General features: G+C 38.8%; 1 protein-coding gene across 5 annotated transcripts in view; it reads right to left on the reverse strand.

The window, feature by feature from the left end:
- CTTNBP2 (cortactin binding protein 2) overlaps window positions 1-22,046 on the reverse strand; it is a 151,767-nt gene that overhangs the window by 55,438 nt on the left and 74,283 nt on the right. For 2 of the 5 annotated variants that reach the window (XM_058528923.1, XM_058528933.1), the window contains exons 4-8: window positions 16,029-17,685; window positions 9,648-9,851; window positions 8,131-8,230; window positions 5,660-5,810; window positions 1,158-1,415 (exon numbers count right to left, since the gene is read on the reverse strand). In XM_058528923.1, the coding sequence (XP_058384906.1) occupies window positions 1,158-1,415; window positions 5,660-5,810; window positions 8,131-8,230; window positions 9,648-9,851; window positions 16,029-17,685 (2,370 nt within the window). The other 3 variants (XM_058528953.1, XM_058528940.1, XM_058528949.1) reach the window with 3 other exon arrangements.

Below are 22,046 nucleotides of genomic sequence, written 5' to 3' on the forward strand. Positions count from 1 at the left end.
AGATCTTCTAAATGGTATTGCTAAGTTCATCAATTTAAACTGTAGAGCTGATTATTTTGCTCCTTTGCACAAACCTTTCAAAGGCTTTAACTCTCACTAGTAAATAAAGCCCAAACCCTCTAATATATCCCTGAAGGTGCGTGCCATACTATGAACTCCCAGTCTAGTCTTATTCTCACTACTCATCATTAGCTCAGATGAAGCCGTTACCCACCTCCCTACTTTCAGCTGCTGTTCCTCTTGCCCCTTCCATCTGAACGACTCTCTCCCAGTGAAGAGTGGCAAACTTAACCTACTCTGCAAAGCCCCAAATCATCTCCATCTCCTCCAGAGTGAGCCATTTCTGAGCCTCACATCCTGCAGCTCTGTGCTCTGAAATACGTGCATTCTCTCTTTTTCCACAAAGATACAAATTTTCATTTTTATACTGTTCCAACCACATCTATCACCTTTGCTTTAATTTTTTGTACTTCTCTTATCCTACACTTGCCTTGTACCCTGCACCCTTTCCTCTGAACTAAGAGTTACCTAGTGGCATAAGTGATCCTTGCAAACGTTAGCCTACAGGGTGCCTTCTACTCAGGAGCATCCTATAACTTATTATTGCTAAAGCATAGTATTGCTAATGTGATTTAAATAGAAAAAGAAGTATGAGTGAATGGCCTACTATTATTTCCTTAATAAACAGAATCTTTTTCTACTCTAAGTGATGAGTGAAATCTAGAGCTCCCTCTTATATATCAGTAAGACAGCACGGGCAGGGTATAAGTGAGGCAGTTCAGAGTAGAGGGCATGCATGTGAATCCCGGCCCCCCCTCTAACTATTAGCTTGGCCATGGTACTGAATCGAACAATCCAGCAGACTAAATCAACACCAAACTTCTTCTCCTAATTTTGGATGAGAGAAAATGTCTGAAATTACTCCCACATTTCTTGTTAACAAACTCCAAATATAATTTTTATGACAAGTCTCATATACCCTTGACCATAAATACCTGCTGGACAGAAAAGTCAGTTCTTATTGGCAGCTAATCATCCCTTGCAATCATATCACTCAGTCTCCAATTATTCACTTGAAACATACTCAGTCAATAGCAGACAACTTTGCCACTCATCAAATTACCAATGTGTAATGAGGCCGCTGCTACCAGACACACCTTAAAACCCTTTGAGGCAGCAATATGGGCAGCAGTCCAGCCTTCTCTGTCAGCGTGGTTAATGAGGTCTGCAGGAACCACAGGCTTGAATATGCCTTCAGGACTCTCTTCTCCTTGATGGTCCAAGTCAAAGATGCCTGACTCCGGCTGCTCCTCATGCAAAGAGTTTCCGCGAGCTGGTGCTCTATGGTACATAAGAAGCTTAAGGCTGTCCACATTACCAGTATCCACAGCTGCGTGAACTGGTGTCCAGCCATCCTGAAAATAAAATGACCAGGGGGAAAGGGGCATAACATTAATGCTGAGAACAGTGTAATTTAAAGTTCACCTCTAAATGTTCTTGGGCATGGACCACTGAGCTGGGAAAAGCCTGCATTCCAATCCTGAATGTCACTGATGAGCAGAGTCAAGTTCTCTGACCTCTGCCAATTACTGTATTTCCCGTTGCTATGAGTCATGTTTGCTATTTTGTAAGAATTTCCACTGAACAGTTAACCATTTGGAGTGAGCAGGTACTGCCCAGGCTAGTAACTAAAGAATTATGTATGGTAAAACAAAATATCAATTTAATACTACAAAAGACAATGAACTTGAATACAAAGAGATTTTTAAAAATTTAGAGCCAAGTATAATGTTATTAGTACTGTACTAAATAAATGCTGTGATAAGCCAGTTTTACTTATAGGGCAGAGTGATCTTAAAATTTTATGCCAATGATTCCAGAAGGAAAGATTCCAGATAATGGGGAAAAGGTACACATTCAGGAAATACAAAGCCAAATGACTTCATGGGATGTTGACAGGCCTCTATTGAGTGTTCTGTGACTGCAGTGGGATATAGACAAATGTAAGCTTAAAAAATGTTCCAACTAAAATTATTGGGCCCATTCTCTAGAATATATTATTTCGAAGCCTCAATCATCCACTTCGCTGGGTGCTGGAGTAGACTCAGAACTCTTTTCTAGGGTAGTGGTTCTCAGGTATGGTTCCCCAGACCAGCAGCATCAGCATCACCTGGGAACTTGTTAGAAATGCAGATTGTGAGCCTCATCCCAGACCCACTGAATCAGAAACTCCGTGGGTGGGGCCCAGCAATCAGTGTTTTCACAAGCCCTCCAGCTCATTCTGATGCACTAAAGTTTGACAAGCACTATTCCAGAAAAAATCTTGGTCTCGCTTACAGTCTCTCATTTTCACATAGAGATGGATCTGCCTTCTACTCAGGCATCCATCTTCATTAGATTTTTAAGAGTTTTATAAGAGAAGTGAGCATTATTTTGGTGATTTATATTTTGGTTTTATTTTATTTTCCCTTTGGCATATTTTTGTCATGTGGTATTTCATACTGCTATACTAAATATATTTCAGGATGCTATGGCACACTTTTTTTAATAATGGGGTAGAAGACAGGGAGAAAAACAGACAATAAATTGTAAAAATCTACATTTAGACTGAGTCATCTGATTACTTGCTAAAGCTGTCCTTTGATATGTGGCTTTTTCTCTGGTTCTGTATCTCATACCAATGAAGTCGACTTGGCTAAGACAACATCATGACCGGGCAATAACTGCCATACTCTATAGTCCTCAGGCATACTCCAGCGAGGTAAAGCATTTCATGCCTTGTTCTTTGTTAGGCTGTGGGCACCTTTACTTGGGTTATCAGCCTTATGCAGGCACCAGAGAGTAAGTGGTCTTGACCTTTCCTAATTTATATTACAAAGGTCATGCAGCTGTTCCTGAAAAACTTTCAATCTTCCATTCCCCTTTCTTAATAAAAATCACAGTAATTATTCCCTTAAGATCTCTCCATCAATTATACTATTTGCCTCTGTACTTTATGATTTGTTCAGCTCGTCAACAACTAGCTTGAGAGCATTGATTTCTATGTTCTTTAATTTACAGGATGTGACAAATTTTTATGTTGCATTACTTATTTTTCATTCAGCTTAGTGTTATAAAATTCATTCCTTTTCTCATTTAAGGTAGAATTTTATAACGAACGTGTAACACTACAGATTTCTTAGAAAAAATACCTAAAATAACATAAAGAAATGTAACACTGAACTATTTTCTCAGAGTTTCAAAAATAAAAAGAAGATTTAAAAAAAGCTCTAGCTCAGTGGAAAATGTTTATACCTAGCTCATATTATATCCCTGGTATACCATTAATTGTTGGTTCTCTTTTGGGAAATTACTTAAGAAAACCCAGGATCCAAGAGTGACCTGTAAAATACATAATGCACCTTTTTATCCTAGGAAATTTTAAGGATGTTTCCTATGGAACGGATGCACAGTATAGTCAATTCGCTGTTAACAGAAGAGATCCAAGGTACAGGTAACCTTTGGAAATTCAAACGTCTACACTTGTCTTTCACCAGGAATATGTTGGAGGGCGGAGATTATTACACTTTTAACATTCTGGGAAGTTGCAATAACAAAAATGAAGTAACGCCTGAGCCCGGTGAAGGGGGGATCATGGCGGAAGCTCCTTAATTCCTCCAGCCCTCAGATGGGCTCCTATCAGAGAAACACTTGTCAGTGTACGCAGGGCTGATTTTTCAGTCTTCAAGTGTATCACAATAGGTTGATGAAGACAAATTTGGGAGGGTTAATTGAGAAGTTTTGTTTCAAAGGCATTTCTGTGTGGCCGACCCAGAAGTTTTATCCAAGGACTCTTCTGTGGATCAGACTCTAAATGTCTTCAGTTTCTGAATCTCTGACTTTACCTGTGCACCTTGTATGGGAGACATCAGAACTGTGTGGGGTGGAGTCAACAGTTACATCAGTGTGTTAGGTTCCAGAGTGGATTTCCATATACAGCGCTTCAAGTTCTGAGGCAAATTAGACAGTGACCCTGCACTCTGTGAGGTGCTGCACGATGTTAGCAATAACAAACATCAGTCCTAGGAGGAAGAGTGAGCAAAAACAACCTCCTCTAAGTGCTGGCAATGGGCACCATCTTGTCACAAAACTCCCTTTCGTTTACACGTGTTACAACCCAGTACTACTATTGATGATGAGGATGATGATGACCACAATGACAGCTAACAATTGCTGACCACTTATAATTACCAACTACCTTATATAGATAAGCTCATTTCATTTTAATATCCCTAATAATGGCTACTCCTATTAGCCTCATTTTGTAAAGGGATCAACCAAGGCACAGAGAAGTAACATAACTTGCCCAAGGTCACAGAGCTTTGTGGAGGCAAGGTTCAAGCCCACCGGGTTTGATTTCAGAGCTTGATATCCTAGTCATTATTGAATACTTTTCCTATCCATCATCATCATTGCCACAACTGCCAGTTTATACATCTACAGTACTTTATAAAATATATAATGCACCTTGAAAACATATCCAGAATCATACCATTTCCATCCCACCTTGATCTAAACCAACATTACTTCTTCCCTAGATTAAAATAACAGATTCCTGACAGGCCTCCTTATGTCTGCTCTGCCCCACCTGTAGTTTACTCTCAACCCTGCAGCCAGAGTGATTCTTATAAAATGAGTCAGTTCATGTCCTTGCTCTGTTCAAAACCATCCACAGACCTTATTCCAAGTCCTTGCCATGGCCCACTAGGCCCTCCATGGCCGGCCTCCACTATCTCATACTTGCTCCAGCCACACTGGCCTCCCTGAGGTGCACTCAGGGTACCACCACTCTCCCGTCTCAGGCCTCTGCGCTCACTGCTCCTCAGGCCTGGCACACTGCTCCCCTTGTCTCTTCATGGCCCACACCCTTGCTTCCTTCAGGTCTTGGCTTAATTGTCTCATTTTCACTGAAGACTTTTCCGATCAATTCTTATAAAGTAACCCTCTGCCCTAGGTACTCCCACCTCCTAAACATCCAACTACCATCTATTCACTTATTTGTTTATTGCTGTGCCCCCTCCCATAATGGGATAGATCCATGAGGGCAGAGACTTTTGCTTGCTGCAGTCTCTCCTGTCCCTAGAACAGCGGGGGCTCAGGAAATATTTGTTGAATGAATAAAAACTTATATTTCCATGATCTCCCCTAGTTCTGAAAACAGTCAGGACACAGGTATTCATTTCCCTTAATTTTTTTTGCTGGAGAAGATTCGCCCTGAGCTAACATCTGTGCCAATCTTCCTCTATTTTGTGTGTGGGATGCCAGCACAGCATGGCTGATGACTGGTGTAGATCTGCACCCGGGATCCAAACCTGAGCTGCCGAAGTGGAGAGCGCCGAACTTAACCCCTACGCCACAGGGCCGGCCCCCCATTTTCCTTTTATACAGATGAATAATCTGAGGTTCAGAGGATAAAGAACTGGTTAGCTAACAAATCCTTAAAAGAGAAGACTTTTAATTAGCAGAGACTCAAACAGAGGTCAGACACTGTCCTTATCCAATATCCTAAAAGCAAAACAAAACAGAGCAATCTCTATTTTAATGTATTTTATTTTTCTAGCTGTACAGTTTGCAGACACATTATAAATTATAGGAAAAAACCCAAAAAACTGGTACTCACTCTGGTTTTGACACTTCGGTCACTTCCAGCTTCCAACAAGAGTTTAATACATTCTTTATTTCCATTTTTACAGGCCAGGTATAGAGGTGTCTGTCCTCCGTCAGCAGCATGATTAATGTTAGCATCATATGCAATTAATAATTGTACACACCTAAACACAAGATTATGATTAATTACATAAAAACTGGATTTGATTTCTGAAGCACCAAGATATTAAATATAGAAAACAATGCTGAAGCAATTCTGCATCTTTACATACATAAATTATACATATATATTTATAATCAATTATCGTGAGTCTTATTATAAGGGTACTGTTTTTAAACAAAGCTAGAAGATATATTTTAATCACAAATTTAATTACCCCCATGAAAACTGAAAACAGCAGCTTTGATCCAGTGCTAAAACTCGGTTTATGACACTTCTCTGTAACCAACTTGCAAAAGTGGAGTCCTTGGAATATGTTTGATTTATTAGGATGAATGATTTAACTGTGTTTGACATATATATTATTTGTGGTTCAAAATAGTTTGAACCTTGAAAAAAGTTAGGCTGCTGAGTCATTCTGAGATTTTCACTTGAGAAAATAATCATAAACAGCACAGACAGCAGGGCACCATGTACCTCCACTATAAAAGGCAGCAGGAGACAGAGGAAAGGGCTGCCTTGGGGAGGGAAGACGGCAGAGGCTGCCTGTCTCCTGCACGGGGGCTAGTTTACGAGGAAAAAGACACAGCTAAGCAGAAACTCATTGCCCTGAGAATCAAGATGGAAAGAAATGAGGTAAATTCAAGACATAGTGGCACTTAGTAACTAGCTAAACACCGAGAGCTTGAGTTTGTAAAATTAGATGAGAATAAACTTAGAAAAGAGGGCTAAATCATAATCAAATTAAGAAGTACTTCACATTGTCTTCATTGTTTTGCTCAGATGCATGTTTTATTCTTGGCTTTCCTTGGCAACATTTGGGGTGTGTGTGTGTGTGTGTGTGTGTGTGTGTGTATATATATATATATATATATATATAATTTTTTTTTTTTTTTGCTGAAGAAGATTTGCCCTGAGCTAACATCTGTTGCCGATCCTCCCCTTTTTGCTGAGGAAGATTGGCCCTGGGCTAACATCTGTGTCCATCTTCCTCTACTTTATATGTGGGACGCTGTCACAGCAAGGCTTGATGAGAAGTGTGTAGGTCTGCGCTCGGGATCTGAGCGTGTGAACCCTGGGCTGCTGAAGCGTAGTGCGTGAACTTAACCACTACACCACTGGGCCAGCCTCCCATATTATTTTTTAAATGTTACATATTGATATGTGTGTGTATCTCATACACATTTAAATTAATCAAGCCCCTGGATTTCCCCAGGGTCCTCCCTTTTTGCAAAGCTATCCACGCCCCCATTCCCATGACTGTGATCCTATCCAAGCAAGAGGCTCTACAGATCCCTGGTGACAGTAAAGGTAAAAGCATATTCCAGAAGAAAAAAATCCTCCTTGGATTTTTTTGTTACTTGCAAAAAGTAACAGTAAAATCAGTACCTATGGTCCTTAATAATAAACTCAGGGTGGTGACATATGTGTTAGACCTGCAGAAACAAATAAATAATGCTGTACTCTAAGGATGCATTTTGAATTTTAAACAATTTACATTTATGATTAATAATGGTGCGAATCTTAAAACCCATATTTCAAGAATTAAGAAATTTGTTAAAGCACATTTTTATCAAGCTAGTTAGATAAAAAGTTGAAAACAGCTTGCATTCCTCACAACCTGCCCTTTCAGCACAGGCAGAGAAAGCAATTTGGCTTTATTTTATTATTAAACTATGACTCAGTTTTAAAAAGTCATGTCTATATTCAACTGACTTAGTAAGATACTGAAGAAATCATTCCTAAGTTATGTATATTTTAATTGATAGGCTCTTTTTGGTTTTGTGCTCTAATTACTTTCAGTATATAAAGTCCCTGCTTCAATTTTTTTTTGAAATAATAAAACAAGGTGAATAATTGGGATTTAATACTGAATAAATTGCCCCTAAGAAGTTAAGATTATTACAAATAATATAATTTTATGTTTTACTTTTAAAGCTATTGTAAGTAAAAAAGCTTTTTTGTGTTGAGGTGATGGAAAACAGTGAACAACGAAGTCTTTAACAGTCCATTATATCACTACATATATATACGCTGATATACTATAAATAGCTTATCTTTTTCAGAAGCAAGTTTGTTCGCGTAAGGTTTGGACACAGTGTTATTTCTCTTCCTCACTTCCCTCATATACAACTATTTAACTGTCATTAAGAAGAACAAATACAGGATCCTACCTTGCATTTAAATCCTCAAATATATTTAGTGAATTTATTTGCCAATGGATTTTAAGAACAAGTTTACACAGTCAGCCTGAACTAAAATATGTATGCAAATCATAAAAAGGCTCTTTTCATAGGAGAAAAAAAGGTAAGAGCCTCACTTACTTGAAATGTCCCTGAGCAACTGCAGCACACAAGGGTGTGAAGCCATTTTTATCAGCAGCATTGACTTGGGCTTCTGCATTCAGCAGCAATCTCACACAATCTATGGATTTTAATAGAATGCCGTGTTAATTCCCCACTTAGAATTATGGTGAGCCAAATCTATATAAGCTGTAGACATATACGAGACCCAAAGGACCTCTCCCACGCACGGTTCATCTGAAATTCTGTCATGGCCGATGTGAGACTCCATGGACCATTTTACAGGGACGCAGTCTCTTTTCCCAAAGACTGTAATACCCCAGGCTCACCAACTAAGATCTTTTGTTTTATTTTGGTGCTTTGGGAAGAGTTCTTGTTGAGTGAAAGGATTGTCATGTGTCAGAAAATGCTTTACCAGATTTTTCCACCAGCCTATCCCAGAAAATGTTATTGGATGTAGAACCAAATCCGCTTCCCAAATTAAAGTACCATCCTTTGTATTTAAATAAACTCTAACTTGATGATGTTTTATTTAATCTCTAAAATGCTTTTGTGTGGTAGTCATGCTACACTTAACTTCATGAATGAGGATCAAGACCCCATAGAAATTCACCTGACTCAGGTATAAATATCACCTAGACCTCATGCTCTTCATGTTCTTCACTAGATTCAATTTCTGCATGTTAAAGAAAACTCCCACAGTAATTTGAAAGTAAAGAATTACAAAGTACTTTTAAAATGATGAGTTATCTTCTTAGCTCACTAGAATCTTCCATTTAGTCCACTCGAACACGTGAAGCTCGGAAACTTCCAAGGAAGCCACATTCTGAATGAACCGACAATCATAGGGCTTACACATGCAATGCTATTTGACTTTGCATCTGCAGTCAAATCATCTCTTTTTCTGCACTACCATATGTTTTAGTATATTTGACTATAGGATTTGCATTTTAAGGAAAAAGAATAATTCCCAGACTTCATCGATATGTCATTTATAGTTGTACAACTTCTCAGTTCTCTTAAAAAATCCAAATAACTATAAATTGCTCCAACTACAGAACAATTTCAGACCCATGACCTTTCCTAATGACTAAAACTTTCCCTCACTGTAGCATGCACTAAAGCCCTGAGGCTTTGACTTTCACAGACATCAGGCATTTCTAACAGACAAATTAGAGCTATTTCGTCCTGACCAAAGTGATCACAGACAGAGGATTTTAATCTAAAATGTGCCTCACAGTTACCAGACCCCAAATTTCTATATACACAATACATTTCATTGTGCATAAAACAAAGATTACTTTCTGCTAGCTGCAATAAATTTTCTATTATTATGGAACTGTACAATTTAGATTTTTTTTAATGTTCACAAAATCTTGAAATCATTAAGTCACGTAAAAAAATTATCCATTACTACCTGTAAGAGAAAACTGAAACCAAAATGAACCCTCTGCTCATAGCAATGGTTATAAGTGCTTTTGACTCTCCACCCTTTTGCAAGCAGGTGGTGTAATGAGGTAAGATCTCACCATCCTTACCTGTATGTCCATTCTTAGCAGCAGAATACAAGGCAGAATGGCCATCTTCACAGGAGTAATTAATATCCAGTCCTTCTTCATTAAGCAGCATTGATAATAAAGTGACATTTCCCTGGGCAGCAGCTTGCTGAAGAAGGGTGGGCCTGCCAGCCAGGGGGGCAGGACCACCACTCATTAGCAAAGGGGTTAGGGAGGGTGACCAGCCTGTGGGTTAAAGTGACCCTAGTTAGAGTAGAAGTAAGGACAAGAGACAGATATTACCCATTCCTTTCTGAATTACACACACACAGACATACGAACACGTATCCCTAGAGGATTATGTGGTTTCTAACATTATCAATCTGTTAATATTTACTTTGCACAAATCGGTACTGTTATTTCAATCTTATATCTGCTAATTAAATTAACACACATGGTGACAAATTATTTTTAGTTGTCAGTCTTGCACAGATAAGTGTTAAAAGTGGTAACTGGTTTTAGGAAACTAAGATGGCTGTCTCACTTGAAGAGTTCAAATTCCTCTACAGGGTTTCAAAACAATTTGAATTTTAAAATTACGTATAGGTTTCCTCAATTTCACTATCAATCTGAAATAAATGAACTGATATCTTTAGGTATAAGATAGCAGTAATTGTAAGAAATAGAGATTTTCTTTTTTTACTAATGTTTCCAAGGTACTTAATTATAAATTTTACGTAAACCATTAAGATGGACCAAATACTGTCAAGGAATCTATTTACATTCCTTGAATTTCCTTATTTGGGAATAAAAATAATGGTGGGCCAACTGCTATTCAGTATCAAGAGCTCATAGAAGCACAACATATGTAACTGGATCTAGAATATACCAGCACAAATATTCAATACGCAATTTTGAAGACTTTCTCATCTGGCCACCTTTACCATAAGTGTACCAGAAACTTGTAATCAGCCAACAAAACAGGACACTCTACCATACAGTTTTAAGAAAAATCCTAAGAGTTATCATAGTTAGACATTTCTCATCAGTATTTAGCAGCTTTAGAAGAGAGTCTGTTAAGTATGTGAAGTCGGCTGCATATAGCATGGAAAATTTTCTGAATTCTTCCTTGATCAAAAGGCTGTAAAAACAGTAAAGTAAAAATGTTTATTTAATGTGATATATAGGTATTTTGTGATTTTTGGCTTAGATACAACTAAATTTCAAAATAAGTAATTTTACTTTCCTTCTTATGGAGCCCCAAATACCTCTAAGTAATAAGTAATATTGGTGTGCACATGGGGGCATATGTTCATATATTCATTCCTCACATATCCGGTAATAGCCCCTGTAGTAAGATACAACTGATGGATCTTTTATATTCTCTGCTCACTGGTATCATGATAATATTCTAGATATATGGGTGTTATATTAATATGTATGTCATACTCAGTTCTTAGAATTGAATCTTAAATTATTGGCCTTAAATTACTTTAATAAATATTAAAGGTTGCATATCAAAGGAATTTCTCAGTATTTTAAAAATTCTTTGTAAAAAAACAAAACAAAGCAGTTTATACAAATGAAACTAGACTGCTTATTAAAAGCTGGGTATTATATCTTCATAATCAATTATTAGGTCCATGAATAATTTATTGCTTTTACCCTATTAGACTGCAATGACACACAAAATTCAAATGCTCATAAAATTAAATATTTATCTAAGCTTTATATTTCCCATTGATATTCAATAGCTCTTCTTACAAAAGTAGTATTTTTACTTCATACTTACAAGAAGGCTTCTCTCTGGTACATTTTACCTTTTGTATTTTCTTAAAAACAAACAAAAAAACAAGCCCACAAAAATTAAATCAGTACTTATTAGAAATGGATGACAAACAGAGAAATTATAAACATCAAGGAATGAAACCTTGACACAAAGCAAACACAAAGGCAATATGAAGGCATCACACTGTGGTCCTCTCCAGGAAAGGAGGGATGTGGCTCAGCTCGGTCAGTTTGTCTCCCTCCTCCCAACCCATCCCTCTATCTCATCTAAGGGGTCTTGGTTATTGATTTCTTTTTAAGAATATCAACAGGTATATATTAAATGGATTGCTATTCTTTTGGGTTTTGTTTTCATTTTCCTTTTTTCAATACAACTCTAGAGTTTGGGGGTCAATTTAAATATAAATATATTTTTATACTTATATATTTAGATTTTTATATTTATATGGAAATATTCAATTGTGGACATACTTTCCTGGGAAATTCTATTTTTAACGCTAAGTTATCTGAAAGATAAAATATTCAAAAATTTTCTCAATCTCTAGACCACTCAAGAGTCTTAGACACTTTTCTCACTGTTATACAAAACTACAGAAGAATATATATCAACTTTCTTATTTTCTTAGAGGTTTGCAATATATTTAAAAATTTTTTTACAAAAGAAAAATGCTTTATAAATACCAAGTATTCTTAAAGTTTAAATAAATTTTATTTCTACTAGCACTTCCAATTTTCTCTAACAAAGACAAGCTTACGTTATTTTAATAAATCCTGCTATAAATATGGGAAAAATAAAATAAAACTTCACCATCAGACTTTATTGTTCATTTGAAATTCCCAGCAATGATAAAAATGGTAATATTTAGTTGACTGGTTAAGTAATGATAGAAGAGACCTGTGGTCATACAGTTCCTCTAATGATGTTAGAAAAAGGTCATTCAGCTTTGCCGCGTCATATGCAAACATTAGGAAAAGTGAGCATCTCGCAGAACATGCAGTGACGAAGGGAACAGACAGAATGTGCAGTGGCAGAGGGAAGAGGAGTTGAGAACAGCTTCTGGCATCAGCTTCAGAGTGTGGAGAAGGTTAATGTCATAGCTCAGATCAATCTCGTTTTCTGTTTAGCCTTTAAGCCAATCATACATGAAGAATAATTTTTTAAATGTATGTTTAACCAAGGAAAAAAGTCTGAACCAAATTAAGTAAAATGTATGAAATAAAAAAAAAAAAAAAGAAAAAAATTTCCAAGGGTATGGAAACTCAGTTGCCTGCGGTAATTTCTGATTGAGACTTCTGTTCATCTAACAATTAAAATGTGTTCCTTTGGCAAGTTCAGGAGGAACAAGGAATTCTAACTCATTTACAATTTTAAATGTTATTTAAAATTTTAACATTTGACCATAAAAATTGCTAATAGAGTTAAAGTAATTTACAACACAATTTGCAATTCTCCCCAGTGCTTTAACTTAATCCTAATTGTTTGTCATAGATATAAGCTGGCATAGAAACACAGAATTTTAGAGTTTGGAAGATCATGGGCTCTAGTAGTTCTCCAAGGAGGGAGAGGTACTAAACTGTTGTTTGAAAAATTCAATAGGCAAGTTTACTATCTTTTTGATTTGGAACTATTATTACTTTTTGGTTCAACACTTTCATTTTCAGATGGAAAAGCTACTGGCTCAGCGAGAATTTGCTCTTTAGGGTAATACATAGAAAAGGGCAGAAATGGCCTAACTCTGCCTTATTACACTTGGTCCAGTGTTCTTTTCATCATTGAAATCAGAACAGGGCATCTACCGGGTATTCAGCAGATGAGCTCTGTCCCCATGCCCTGCTCTAACCAACCACAATGGCATTAGTGGCTGTTTAGAAGATTAATACCTATCAATGAGCTTATGATCTGGAGAGGCACAAGCTCACTGGGGCACCGATAGGTTAAGAAGGAGGATGGAGGGATCCCCGGTGCTTCCTAGTGGCAATGGGCAAGGCAGCGGAAACAGGGGCAATCTAAATGGAAAAGAGTTGAAATCCTATACCTCATTTGGAAAATTCAGGTTGACCCACACCCATGGTTGAGTTATATACCCCACTATGTAACTGTAATAACATTTCCCTTCCCCAAATAGACTAGATAGTTAGTAAACACTTGCTGAATGACACTGCCTCCATTTTCCCCTAATGAGCCATGTCTTATAATCAAATGATAGAAACCTGTTATCCCACCAAAGGTAATCTTGAAGTTCTGAGAATATTGTGGCCAAATTATAGGGGGGGGCCGGCCTGGTGGCATAGCAGTTAAGTTCACGTGTTCTGCTTCGGTGGCCTGTGGTTCACCGGTTCGGATCCTGGGCACGGACCTACTCACCGCTCATCAAGCCATGCTGAGGTGGTGTCCCACATAGAGCAACCAGAAGGACCTACAACTAGCATATACAACTATACTGGGGGTTTGGGGAGAAAAAAGAAAAAGAGGAAGATTGGCAACAGATGTTAGTGCAGGGTCAATCTTCCTCAAAAAAAAAAATAAATTACACCATCAGAGGAACCAGTTTCATGTATCTTTAGTGGCTGCTATTTCTTTGGCCCCTGTATTTATACTCTTTTGCTCTCTGGATACCAGCACAAGGGCATTTTTCAGAGGAGTTATGGCTCCTTTATCCAAAATTCCACTGTATCTTAGGCAGGCCATTCTGGTGAATATATAATGGACCAGGAATTCTCTGTCTTTAAAGGTTAACTTATAATCCTGTGGATAAAATGTTCCTCAGCCAAGGATCCTGGTTTTAAAGCTTCTCCACTGAAACCAAAGGGCATTTGCGCTGGACTCTGGACCACAGTAATGATCAAGGCAACAACTGGCAAAGCATCAAGCTATCCAAGCAAAGATGGTTTTGTAATTTTTAAAAACTGACAAAATTTATATATCCTTCGAAGTGTTTTCTGTTTCACAGTCTGTGCATTTATGTCAACAGCACTGCTACTGCTCCAAACATTTTTGGAAGTTGTGTTTTGCAACTGCCTTAAGACCTCATAGCACATTCTCTGATTCTCCCTAATGGTACCAAAAATTCCCCCTTTGAAGGTGGATTTAACTTGTGGAAAACAGCCAACATCATTTTAGGCCATGAGAAGGGCTGTCCAGCTCAGTAATACCATTTTGGATAAAAAATATGGCATGCTGAATGCCTGTAAGGACATCACAAAGCAGTGGTGAGATCAATTCTAAAGAAAATTTTCAAAAATGCTTTAAGCAACAGTATCATTGAAGCAGTAGTATCACCTCTATTTGTCACCCATGCTGCTCTAAGTGCAATACCATGCTCTTTGCACATGTTGATATTAAATCCCCTTAATAGCCACCCTCCCCCATATGAGTAGCATAAGCTCCGTATTAAGGATGAGAAAACTTGTTAAGAAAATTCACCCAAAACACACAGCTATAAATGGCAGAGCCTAGATTCCAACGCCGATCTGACTGTCATCCAAGTCCACGTTGTTTCCAATCCCCAATTTTACTCCTCAAAATATGAACATAGCCTCTCAAGGAGTTTAATTTCAAGGAGACAAACTTATAAATGGAAAAATAAGCCCTGGTATACTGCTCTCATTATCTGATAATTAGCAAGTAAAGTGCTGTTTTTCTCATTCCCACTCTCCCCCTTAAATTTTAAATATAGCACTACTCAAATCTTCCTTTAATTCTTTAGTTTCTCTCTCATTAGAACCAATAGTCTCTGCTAACCACTAAGATCCCACAGTAGGAGAGACTTCCCCAAAGTTTCAACAGAACCTTGACACCATAACGTTATTTTAGAGCCACATTTACTCAGTGAAGAACTAATCCAGTCATGTCAATAAAAAGCAATGCTTCCTCTAGCATCGTATAACAAAAGGGCAACACCCAGTTCCTTATCGACTTCTTTGTTCAAGAATCCCACATTCAGTGACTTCATAAACCACATCTGCAATGGAAAGCTTCTCTAATATAGCCCACATGCTATGTTATCCATCTGCGCTCAAGTGCTGGAAGGCAACAGCTCTAAATAGAGTCAACAGCTTTTGCAATAAACTAAACTCAGAATAGAGATTTATAAATATACACACTCTATTTTTGAGGTTAAAAAAACACTTGAAACTGATATTAAAAATTAGAACTTACCAATTATAGAACTGAAATCTATTTGATAATCCAAGGTAGACTGTAGTGTTAATAACTACTTAAAGTATTATTTAAAGTTATCTCAGAAGAGATGGAACTGAACACATACTGTCTGGTGATGACCCACGAATACTGAAGTCTTGTGAGATAAATATTTAATAAGAAAGAATAGCCTTTCCTCCCATGGAAATGCTTTAGTCTCTAAATTAATGGTCTCCATGTGCTCCAAACCACTCCTTTCAGGTTATTTTAAAAGAAGAAAGCACTGAGCATAACGAAACCACAAATCATATAGCAAGATGAATCACCATACCCCAGAGCCTTTAAAGAAAAATATAAAAAAAAGAGAGGGAAGAAATAAGAAAAAAAATGTATCAAATTTAAAAAAAAGTTTCAAGGCAATGTGAAGGAAATTAAGGCAAGTGAGAGGACAGGCCACATTCTTAAAGAAGGGTATAATATTTCAATCCCTTTACCTGATGCTGTTACCAGGAGGCTGTCTGAGGCACCTGTTCTACAGGATGAGGCACTAACAGGGTTTACGGAAGAGCAAAAGGCAATGGTGGTGGGAATGACAAGGGAACTTTCTGAACATGCAGGTTGGTTCAGTCCAGGGGTTTCAGCAGGCCAGGCACCCACCTGAGACGTGGCCAGGGCTGAAACGGCACAGCCTGCCGGTGCCACAGTTAAATCTATGGATGGTTTTGGTGGCAGCTGAGGGGAGGATGACTTAGGGAGAGTCTCCTCATTTATTACCCTGTTCCCTTGTGGCAAACCGGAAGGAGGTGAAGCCACAGTTTTGTTATCAACTTTGGCCCCTGCATTGGAGGCCCTGCTGCTATCCATAATAACCTTGAGCTGGGGGTGTGGTGGAGAAGGAGTTTGGGAGAGCCCTGGCTTTTTTGGAGGGATGGGAGGAGGGTTTCCTCTGTCAACTCGAGCTACACCGGGAGTCTTTAAACTGGTCCGACCGACCGGAGGGTAGGTGCCAACGTCCCCTGTGGGGGCCACTCCAGGCCTTGGGGGTGCTCCCGCTTGAGGGCTTGTAAATCTTGACAGTGCTTGGGTCACAGTATTCCGAGCTAGTTGTTTGGCCACTAGGTTGTCACGACTTGTAGGAGAGACATCTCTTGATGGAGGACTTTGGGTAGTATTTCCATTTTGGTCTGGGTCATTAGCATTGCCCTGAAATCTAAATCTAGCTGCTTGGATTCGTGGGTTTAGACCTGGATGCAATGACGCATTGGCACATGGTGAATGTAAACTGTGCACAGGTGGAGCTTGCGAGTAGCTCTGGGGAGCTGTGCCTGGCGTTTGCAGGATGGGAGGGGCAGCATTATTGGGAAGTGCGGGTGTGCTACTTGTTAAATCTGCTGTTGAGCCAGTGCTCGGTCCATTTTCCTCAATTCTGTTTGCACTTGGAGGTGGGACAGTGGGCAGAGAGGAGCCAATCAAGTCACCATGGGAAGCCTGCCTGTCAATACCTGGTCTGACCAGTGCGGCATTGGTGCACACATTCCCTTTTGCATTTGCAGAAACTAGAGGGCTCCCTGTGGAAGGCTTAACAGGCACGGTCAAAGGCAACTTCTTCATGTGGTCAGTGCTTTCCATCACTAGGTCTGTCTGACAAGCAACAGACCTTGTCAGAGGTCCTTCTGTTCCCACAGATATGGAGACCAAACGCCTATCTTTGGTCTTCCGGGGGAGAGAGAGGCTTGGTTTGCTGTCATTTCCCCTTTTCAGTTGCTCAATCATTTTCTTCATCTTGTCTATCTCCTCTTTGAGGTCAGTGGTGTGTGCTTCTTCTCGGTGTAGCTTGGCACGAAGCTGTTCCCGTTCGGTGTCAAACTCAGAGAGCTGTTTTTCCATCTGAGCCTCCATTTCTGTGCTTCTTCGTTTCTCAGCAGAAAGTTCCTCTTCTAATGCACTTGTCTTTTTCTTTTCCTCTTCCAGTTTGGCCATTATGTCTTCTAGCTTCTGGGCCTCCTCTATGACTTTGCCCGAGAGCTGTTTGCACTCCTTGACGAGCATTAGGACCACGTGCTTGTTCTTGCCACGCTCCTCCTCCAGGCGGGAGGCCAGCTTCTTATGCTCTTGCTCAAGGGCTTGTAGCTGAAGCTTTTCCATCTCCAGCTGAAAGAAATTCACAGGACAGCCCTGATTAACACGCAGAAAATTCTTTTAGCTCAAAAGCACCCACAGCACCAGAGGGAGGCTCCCTTATCTCCTTCAGCCCCCTACTCCACTGCCACCTTTACAGGGAGGCTTCCCTCACTGCCCTGTTGAAAACAACAGTCCCCCCAACCTTGTACTTATCACCCCTTGTTTAGCGCCCACCTGCCCCCACTAGGATGTGACTTCATGAGGACAGGGACTGTGTCTTCTTTGCTGCTGTGTCCCCAAGACCTAGAACAGTGTCTGGCACACAGTGATGCTTAATAAATTGTTGACTGAATGAATGAAATTAACAGAGTTCACAGAAACAACAAATTTCCAAACACTGATAGCCTTTCTGGGTACAAAGGCCATACAGATGCGCTATTCTAACACGTTCACACAGGTTTCTCACTATTCTCCAGGGGAACGTCTGCCATGAGGTGCTCGTGAAGGACACATCCCTGAGCTGGGCTGCAGCAGTCAGGCTGGTCCACATGCCTTATCTTCCCAACCAGAGAAACATTCCACTGGGGGTTCATAAAGGGCCTTATGATTCATAAAGGTTAAGTAGATCTACTGATTCAAGATATGGAAAGGACTCCCCTCCTCCACCTACATGTTAAACACAAGATAGCCAGTAACTAAGCCAGCTTCTAGTCATCAATAATAGAGGAAAGAGATGCGCACATGATCCATCAGTTGTGAGGATGTGCTGCTGTTCCTCACCCTCCTGAGAAAATCCATTACTCCATTCCCCTCACAGTCAGTCATGGGACCAAAAGGAGAGAACAGCTCACTGTCTAACGAGGACTCAGAGATATTATTTACTTTGAGATGCTCCCTGCTTTGAAGAAGGTGCTGAAATAGCACTGCAGTGCATCCTATAAATAGGTGATCAGGAATATGGATAATTCTCCAAGAATAATTAGAGACAATTGTTTATGCACATATATTCTATTCTACTATATGAAATTTTGGAAGTGACTTCATAAGTAGATTAGGTAACATTTGGGGAACAATAATCTTGTCATATACTATATGTATATTTTATTCATCTGGGTGCCTCACAGAAAATTTGACTTATTCATTTAATTTGACTAATCAATTATTAAAGCACATTTAACTCTTCTTAATGCATCAAATAATAGGTTGCTCTGGAAGGCATACACAAAGTTAGAAGTATTAAGAAAATTTCATATATATTTTATACTAGCCCCTCCCAATTCTTATAGCAATGCAGGAAAAAGCACAAAGTAGGTCTATTTTCAGCTTATTTTTAAAATATGAATTTCATAATTTACCACTGAAGATGGACAACAAGGTGTCTCGTAGAACTTGAAGGGCTACTTTCAGTTTACAAAACTAACTAGAGTCCAAGTTAGTGATTTCCGTGATGTCATCCAGTTAATCAGTGTCAGTATCATGGCACTCACTCAGGGTTCCATTTGTCTCAAGACTGTCTCACCACATCACACATCTTGCCCACAGTATTTATTCACTATAGGTCATCACACTTTATTTTTGAAATGATAACTTTCATCTTACATTTCAGAATCAAAGAAAGTCTTCCAACAGGAGATCAACTCAATTAATCTCAGATATGTACACTGAAAACTATACTACTATAAAAGCACCCATAATTCTCTTGTATCTTTGTCCTTCCATCATGTGTGCCTTATAAATCCTATCTCAGACTAACATGAGTCTTTTTTAATCTCACCACAGATAGCAGAGCAGAGAGGAAACCACATAATTGATGCACCTACAAGCACATGGCTCCAACCTCAACTGAGCTCTGAGCCCCACTCATCAATCACTCTACCTAACTTTGTTTAGCTTCCTCTGCCATTTACTTTAGGGATATTTAAACCTCTGCCACTCTCCCCAAAACTATACCCAATGACCATTCGACTGACTCTTAGTCTACCCTAATAGACTCTTATCAAGAATATTCAGACAAACTCACTCCCTCTACATCCTGTCTCCTCCCTTAAGCCTTTCTATAGCCCCACCAATTCATATGTCCTTCCCTTCACTCTAAGGGAGAAAGGCTTCCATCTGTTGCAGGTCAGACTTTCTTCAGCAATTGACTTCATTCTCTCCTGTCACCTCTGAGACTTGCTCCATCAGTTATCACACTGCTCTTTATAAACATTAAACATTCCCCTCTCTATCAGCTCCTTCCAATCAGTATATAAACACACTCCCATACTTAAAAGATAATTCTTTACATTAAAAAAAATTCCTTGACCATTCTGACCCAGAAACAAAGTTTCTGTGCTTAAGAGAGTAAAAGTTTAGTACTAAGTTCTGATCCAAAACTTCTTAGCTGTGTGACCTTGGTAAGTTCTCTCTCTAAAGGTCAGTTCTGTTTGGTTTCCTTACTTCACAATAGAGCAATAATAGTGATTACTTCATAGGATTAAATGAGGCAACACATGTAAAGCACACACCATTGTGCCTGGCATTAAAAAATTTTTCAATTCATAATCACTATTTGTGCTATTTAAAAATGTGTCACTTTTGCACGTTTTTCCTCTAAAAACACATTTACAGGCAAACAAGGATGTAGAGAAATGACCATATTAAATATACAGATGGATGTCTTTATAAGTTAGATAGTTATAATTCAACCATTACAAAGTATATCAGAGAAGTTCCACTACTAGTGATGGTGAACTAACTTTTATTAGCCTATCTCTCCTGTAGATAATAATTATAAACCCTTGAAAAAATATAAAATATAACTATTTGAAGGCTCTGGAGAGCAATAAAAGCGGCAGACATAAGAGAGGAGTACACCCTCTCATTAGAAAGGAGCCAACAGCACTAGATGAGATTTGCCTTTGTATAGCTTTTCAAGTGAGGGCAATGCCCTGTCCTGACAGCACTGACAGCAGGAACTCAAGCACAAAGCACCTCTTAAACTGGCTTGAGGAGTCAGAGGATGGAACTGTCTCAGCTAACCCCACCACTATCCTTGGTTGACTCTTGAATTACACATTCATGGGGGAGACTCCACAATGAATGACAGAGGTAGCTGCTGAATGGTTGACAGAACTGAGTACATATTTCAGCTCTTGCGAACTGCAAGGAGGCAGAGTTTGGAGTACGAATCTAACCAGGTTAACTGATTACTAGAACAAAATACATTCTTCAGAAGATAACAGAATCCAGAGTCTATGTACCATATCACCCATAATGTCTAGTATATGATAAAAAATTACTAGATACACAAATAAATTTTTTTAAAAAAGTGATCCATTGTCAAGAGAAATGCAGTCAAATAGAAACTGGGCCCAAGATGATCTCTATTGGAATTAGCAGACAAGGATCTTAAAGCTTCCATTTTCAAAGCCAATATGGTCACAATGATTGAACAGAAGGGGAATCTTGGCATAGAAATGGAAAACAGAAGAAAAGAACCAAATGGAAAATCTAGAACTGAAAAGAGTAATATCTAAAACGAAAAAAAGTTCACTGAATGGGCTTAATAGCAGATTTGAGAGAGTAGAATAAAAAAGACAATGAATTTGAAAATAGAGTAAAAGAAAGTATCTGATTTGAGGAACAGAAAAAATGATTGAAAAAAGTGAACAGCACCTCAGTGACCTGTAGGACAATACGAAGTGGTATGAGTTCCACGTACCTGGAGTTCCAAAAAGAGAAGAGAGACAGAATGGGGAAGAAAAATATATTAAAAGAAAAAATGGCCAAAAATTCACAAATTTGGTAAAAAACCAACTTACAAATCCAAGAAGCTCAGTAATCCCAACGCAGGATAAATATAAAGAAAATCAAATGTAGGCACATCATAGTAAAACCACTGAAAACAAAGATAAGAAATAATCTTGAAAGCAGCCAGAGAAATAAAGATATTACATACAGAGAAACTATAATATAAATGATGGCTGAATTAATGTCTCTAAAATGTATGAAGCAAAAACTGACAAAAAATAAGGGCAGAAATAGACTCTATAATAATAACAATCTTCTCTCATAAAAAAGCCTAGATTAAAAATATCAGCAAGGGGCTGGCCCGGTGGTGTAGTGGTTAAGTTCACGTGCTCCGCTTCAGTGGCCCAGGGTTTGCAGCTTCGGACCGCTTATCAAGCCATGCTGTGGCAAGCGTCCCACAGATAAAGTAGGGGAAGGTGGGCATGGATGTTAGCCCAAGGCCAGTCTTCCTCAGCAAAAAGAGGAAGATTGGCAACAGATGTTAGCTCAGGGCTAATCTTCCTTACACACACACACACACACACACACACACACACACACACACACACAAAATCAGCAAGAATACAGATCTGAATAACACTATAAAAACCACCTGGCCT

This window comes from Diceros bicornis, chromosome 3 (genome assembly GCF_020826845.1).
Source record: "Diceros bicornis minor isolate mBicDic1 chromosome 3, mDicBic1.mat.cur, whole genome shotgun sequence".
Classification (NCBI taxonomy): Eukaryota; Metazoa; Chordata; class Mammalia; order Perissodactyla; family Rhinocerotidae; genus Diceros; species Diceros bicornis.